The 7,131-nt window shown below is 35.8% G+C and overlaps 1 protein-coding gene across 1 annotated transcript in view; it reads left to right on the forward strand.

The window, feature by feature from the left end:
* The first annotated feature begins 4,650 nt into the window (after positions 1 to 4,650).
* The window catches only part of LOC110460453 (protein starmaker-like), a 36,549-nt gene continuing 34,068 nt past the window's right edge, over positions 4,651 to 7,131 (forward strand). The window contains exons 1-3 of the mRNA XM_021513370.1: positions 4,651 to 4,744; positions 5,235 to 5,331; positions 6,289 to 6,363. Of these exons, the coding sequence (XP_021369045.1) occupies positions 5,244 to 5,331; positions 6,289 to 6,363 (163 nt within the window). The 5' untranslated portion in view covers positions 4,651 to 4,744; positions 5,235 to 5,243. The remainder of the gene's footprint in view (positions 4,745 to 5,234; positions 5,332 to 6,288; positions 6,364 to 7,131) is intronic.

Genomic DNA, 7,131 nt, shown 5'->3' on the forward strand with positions numbered 1-7,131 from the left:
AAGTTCAGAACCAGTTATATATCTCTGCCAATAGAGACTGGGCGATGGACTAGAACACCACATGAAAGCAGAATCTGTCCGCTTTGTTTTACTGGAGTTGGAAGCGAGTATCATTATTTGTTTATATGTTCAAATGTTATGTAAGTCAAATCCGCAGAAAATATATACCTATTTATTATACCTCTAATCGATCTGTTCACAAAATGAAAGGATTGATATCAATATGCAATGTTAGAATATTATCAAATCTATCGCTGTTCATACAATTACAAGAAAAACAACTAAAAACTAATATGTGAATTTCACACATCAAACTGTTAACTTGTGTATGCATGTAGATATTACTGATCATTTTGTTAAACCTAACATAATTGTATTGTATAATAAGTGTGGTTACAGCTTGTTTATTATGGTTTGTTTGTTATATCCCTGATTGAAGGTATTTGTATCCGTCTATTACAGTATTGTATGATGGGATTGTAACACTGTCTATTATACCTTTGTAATAGTATATGGTATGGTGAGTATGATAATGACTATTATGCCATGGTATGATTGCATTGTATGGTGTGGTATACTATCTATACCACTGTGTGAACGCACGGTATGTGTGAATGTAATGCTATGTATTATACCATTGTAATAATATTGTAAAATGAGTGTAATAATGTATATCACAGTGTATGATGAGTGTCATTGTATGAGCAGTGCGTTATATTGTATATTATTAATAAGGTATGATAGTACGTATGAACAGTGTAATATTGTGTTTATCAGTGTATGAGGAGTGTAATAGTTTCCACTATATTATTGTACGCTAGCATAGTAAGATGAGTGCTTTACGGTCAACCATATCATTGTTATAGTGTACTTTATGATGACCTCTTGTTGCGTACAATAGTGTGCCTGAGTGATAATAAAAATCTCTGAAAATCTCTATATTGAATAAAACTTTTCTTCCGATTTGATTCCTAATTCTTGGAAAAAATGCTCATGTTACACCCGCCTAAAAGGACAAATATGGTAGAAGTAATTCCTCTAACTACATGCCCATATCAGTTACTCCTATTTTAGCGAAATTCTTGAAAATGTTGTTTTCAATTATATGTTTAATTATCTCTCGAGACCTATTATTATTTTTAAGAATCAGTAAGGATTTTTGCCTTGTGATTCAAATGTCTACCAATTATTAATTGTATATGATGAAATAGTTCAACATTTAGACAAAGGCAACGAAACTAAGATGATCTTTCTGCGATATGAGTAAGGTCTTTGATAGGGGTTGGCACCATGGCCCGATTTTTAATTTAAAAAGTATGGAGTAAGCGATACAAAGCTTACTAGAAAATCTAAGACGCAGGGGGACCACAAGGGCTTGCTTTAGGGCCATACCTATTCTATACACTAATGATAATCAATATTAGTGAAGCACGTGACACGTGTGTATATGATTTTATCGAGGAAAACAGGCAATTTGCTGCTTAAAATGTCTATAGGCAAATCAATGGGGAATTATTTTGAATCCGGCGAAAACAGAGACTTTTCTCTTCTCAAGACTGGTTGATTCTGAGACGTCGCATTCTAACTAATTTTGATAACCACGCTATTGATAACGTTGCTTACCATAAACACTTAAATTTGATTTTAAAAGGTCTAATCATGCAAATTATAACTATTACAAAGCTTACAATTATTTTTTAGCATTGAATCGTTTCTGGCACAACTGAAAGGCAGAGATTCCGGAATAGACGCATTGTTGTAAAAGATTATGCTGACGTTACATTCAATATGATCTATTTGAATTAACTTTGGGATTGAGTCAAAAAGACGACACCGCTTCCTATTCATCAGTCACTTTTGCTGCAAACTTATTTATCATGTAAGGAATGTGTTAAGGAATTAACCAATACACAATTTGAATAAATGTGCAAATTACGAGTAAACAAAATCAACACGCGTCACACGTCAACGGTAGACACGCTCGGATATACAAAAAGAAGTGTGCGACAAACACAGCGTGCAAACTAGGCTATAAAATGATCTTACCCTTGCTGTTCAGCTAACAAAAAGAATGAGTTTGCTATAAATATAATTTATCTTCTCTTCGAAAAGTTTTTAAACAGATTTATTACCAATGATAGCACTAGTCGTGTTAGAGATATGTGTAGACCTTTGATACTTCAGGTATAGATATAACACAATCTATGACTCATGTAGCACTTGTTATGATGTTTTGTATTAGACCATTAATTTAAATGATATTTACTTATTTAAGGTTTCCGTTCGACATTATGTTTCATATTGTGTCGTTGAAAAAAGAAATATCACTAAAGCACTGCGGCGCCGAACACTAAATGAAGTCGGTTATTGGCGGCAAGACTAGTCCAGACAACAGACAAATAAAAAAAACAGAACTTTTACGAAAAAAATCATGCATATGAATGTTATTTGTGTTGAAGGTCATGTAGATCTGTGAGGTAAAATAACGTCAAGTCTGCAAATTATATGCAAATGTATTCAGAAACATTGTTAAGCACCCGTGTTGCTATTCACTTTCAGAAATATCGACGATGTGCTGTATTTTAAGCATAACATTGTTTTGACCGCGCCTATCAAATAATAAACCCTCGTGAAATTAAAATCAATGACAATTCCGTCTTTGCGTATTGCAGAGGTATTTTCTCTTGGGAGAAGGTATTGATTGTTACGTCACTTGTTTGTGGGAGTAACGTCATCAATTTTTGAGAAAACGACGTAATTTTCCCACACAAACCAATGACGTAACAATCAATACCTGCTCCCAAGAGAAGATAACTCTGCAATACGCAAAGACGGAATATAGAGTCTTCTACATCGGCAGCTTTCTTTGATCGTTACTTATATTATGACCATAGTCCGGGACGGCTTGCTAAAAACCTTGTATTACATTCGGTATTTAGGAGATTGTTCGTATATCATAACTTGATTTCAATAAAGGATATGTGGTGTTTGGCGAGTGAGTGTGCGCTTTTTGCCCTCAGTAATCGGCTTAGAAGAAGTCTTGATCATCGAGAGAAAGACAAATGAGAGGGATATTTTGACAGACCGGATCCTTTATTGTGGAGATGATTTATTAAGGGGTTTGAAGGTCATTACTTGCGTTTTTCAAAAATAAGATAGAAAAAAAAAATGATAAGATAATGTTCTCATAAATATTATGTGCTAGTATGTCATACCCTTCAACTTTCGCCGTGCTTTATGCTTAAATAGTATTTCCTTACAACGTATTTTTCTGTACAAGTATTTGTAGTATCCTACAAGTTATGCCCCGGTTACACATTCACGGATCGTCTCGCCGGATCCACTACGGATGGAAACTCTCGAATCACACCGGAATAGTCTATATCGGTGGTCCGCTACGGATGCACCACAGTATGACTATGGATATAGGGGCTGGTTGACAACGGGGAGTGATACGGATTGCTACGGTTCGGTACGGTTTAGTATGGAAAGACACGTGTCACGGCGTATGCACTGCGGATTAACAACGGTTCGCTACGATTTTAGTACGGGTTAGCACGAATTCGAACGGACTGGCACGGAGCGCCACGGACATGAACCACGAATGATGCCGGATCGTATCCGTGGCTAATCCGGCGTCCGATCCGTGAATGTGTGACCGGGGCATAAGGCGACAGATAACTGTTTCCTTAAAAAACGGAGAACTTGATAATTATCACCTTTTAAAAAATATAAGATTTGAGAAACGAAACCGTCACCCACACAATACTGCATCATAAATGCCCATATTAGTTACATTGTTATGTACCACATAACATAATAGTTCATATTTAATATTGCCGGCATATATTTTAATGACAGTCATGTTTTATATATAACAGTTCCGTAAAATCCTTGGAAAGTTTGATACATTTTGATATATGTTGCCTGCGCAGCATGGACACGAAGACATTTACGATAATTAATTTTGAATCATCTGATAGTTACATGTTATTACGAAATCGAAAACAGCCAATTTATCAATAGGGTCTTTTTGTCAGTGCCTAAGCTTCCGACTAGAGTTCAGAGTTCAAACTCCGGAATGGCCGTGCATTTCTCTTCTGCTACAGAGGTGCCATGTGTTGTAAAAAACGTTGCCTTCGGGGGCGAAGACGTAGAAAAAGGAGGAAGAATGTCGCGGAATTTGACTAGATCGATCACTGGCGACCAGGTAGCGCATCCGTCTAGAATTTCGGGAGGTCAATCCGGTTCGAGTCCCCGTCTGGTTTCCATTGTTTGATGGAGAAATAGCTAACTCTGTCAACGATATATAATCAAGAGAGGGAAAGTTAGGATGTGCTGTGACAATACTGGTGTAGCAGGACCGGACTGGGAGCATTCATCGGCGACCACGTAGCTCAGTTGGTAGAGCGTTCGTCTAGAGTTTGGGGAGACACGGGTTCGAATCCCGGTCTCGCCGTGCATTTCTTCCGCTCTTATTACATTGGTGTAAAAAATCGATAGTAAAACCGAATATAACCAGCGCGTGCGTGGCACTGATATATAAAGAAGCATACAATGCATTGTGACGTCATAGTTATAATGTCATCACGTGCTCTTTAATGGTGTGACGTCACTGTTGGTATGCTTCACAACCAGATTGCGGTAGTATTTGTATGGTCAAGCTTTCCGATCACATTGTTTTAAGCGTCGTCAGGGCGTCAGAACATAAACCGAACAAACAAAATATTTATATTGTAATTAGGTAAGTACGGCATAATTCCTTTACAAGTTCTTTTTTATCAATACCATCCCTGTCATTGTGTAAATCACTACAGTGTCTCTTACTCAAACTATGTTTGGTTTGTTTGTGTTTTATGTCCTATTAACAGCTATGGTCATTTAAGGGCGTTCCAGATTTTGGTGGTGGAGGAAAGCCGGAGTTCCCGGAGAAAAAACACCGACCTACGGACAGTACCTGGTGACTGCCCCACATAGGCCTCGAACCCGCGGCCCAGTGGTGGAGGACTAGTGGTAGCAGAATGTCAGACGCCTTAACCACTCGGCGTCTGACATTCTGCTACCACTAGCCTTCAAATTATGTATTGTTTGCCAAGATTTTGACGTTTTTGTGTCGTTATTAAAGATTATTTTTTAATTAATAGACATTTAAAACGAACCGTTCATTTTATCTACATGTCTGCAACACCCTTTTTATCCCTATTTTATGACTGTTTTTCCCTCTTGTGTTTTAGAGATTCAACATGGATAAAACATCATATGATGAATGGAAGGCAACACGAGAGGTTTTGGAGAAAGTAACGAGGTCCTTAGAGAAAACATTGAACAGTGGTAGGTTGGACACGAGGGATCGTTAGACAAGGGGAGGTAACAAAACAAATCATACTCGTATAACTGGTATTTCAACAGAAATGATCAACAATTATGATGATACTCATAATGTTGATTTTGGTGAAAAGGTATAGAAAAAAATGATATGCGTAATTTTTTCAATATTACACATTTTGAAAGATAGTTTCCAAATTGATGCAATTTTTGATAATCGGCCTTTACCGGGGATAACCCATAAAAACTATGAACATCATAGTGTATTTTCAATGAATTCTTTACAGGTATATAGTTTTAATATATGTAAAAGAGTTACAAAAAATACATTATCATACATGTTCTGACACCGTAGAAATTGACGTACACCATTTGAGGAGGCATTCAATAACTTCGCATTATAAATTAGAGACGGTGAAAAATGCCATACAATGACAGAAGAATTTCTTGTAAAATGACTAGATATATCAGTAGAAAAGGACTAAATATAGAAGTAAAAAGGACTAAATATAGAAAAAGGACTAGATATAGAAGTAAAAGGACTAGATATAGAAGTAAAAAGGACTAGATATAGAAGTAAAAAGGACTAGATATAGAAGTAAAAAGTACCAGATATATCAGTAAAAAGGACTAAATATAGAAAAAAGACTAGATATATCAATAAAAAGGACCAGATATATTGTAAAAAGGACTAAATATAGAAAAAGGACTATATATATCAGTAAAAAGGAGCAGATATAGAAAAAGGACTAGATATGTAAGTTAAAAGGACCAGATATAAAAGTAAAAAGGACTAGATATATCGGCGAAAACGGCTAGATATAAAGAATATGAGGCAAACTATGAATTCAAATATCCCGTCTCAGTGGACACCGATATTTTTTACAGTGTTTGTTCATGAATATATTTCATTTGACAATGAAGAGATCTATCAAAGAATATTTATATTGTTATATTTTGTAGCTGAATATCTACAGAGGGCCGGACAAGAGTATGTCGGGCGATACAGCCGTGCAACTAACCGTAGTGAACTGTCTGGTAAATATATTGTTAACATGTATATTTATATATCGCTCCATTTAATGTTAATAGCCGGTACAAAGATACACGGTATACAGACAATAGATAGGTACACGGTATACAGATGTATAGAGATACATGGTATACATATNAAAGGACTAGATATATCAGTAAAAAGGACCAGATATATCAGTAAAAAGGACTAAATATAGAAAAAGGACTAGATATATCAGTAAAAAGGACCAGATATAGAAAAAGGACTAGATATGTAAGTTAAAAGGACCAGATATAAAAGTAAAAAGGACTAGATATATCGGCGAAAACGGCTTGATATAAAGAATTTGAGGCAAACTATGAATTCAAATATCCCGTCTCAGTAGACACCGATACGTTGTACAGTGTTTGTTCATGAATATATTTCATTTGACAATGAAGAGATCTATCAAAGAATATTTATATTGTTATATTTTGTAGCTGAATATCTACAGAGGGCCGGACAAGAGTATGTCGGGCGATACAGCCGTGCAACTAACCGTAGTGAACCGTCTGGTAAATATATTGTTAACATGTATATTTAAATATCGCTCCATTTAATGTAAATATCCGGTACAAAGATACACGGTATACAGACAATATATAAGTACACGGTATACAGACAATATATAGGTACACTGTATACAGACAATATATAGGTACACGGTATACAGACAATATATAGGTACACGGTATACAGACAATATATAGGTACACGGTATACAGACAATATATAGGTACACGGTATACAGA

Source organism: Mizuhopecten yessoensis, unplaced genomic scaffold (genome assembly GCF_002113885.1).
Source record: "Mizuhopecten yessoensis strain PY_sf001 unplaced genomic scaffold, ASM211388v2 scaffold10403, whole genome shotgun sequence".
Classification (NCBI taxonomy): Eukaryota; Metazoa; Mollusca; class Bivalvia; order Pectinida; family Pectinidae; genus Mizuhopecten; species Mizuhopecten yessoensis.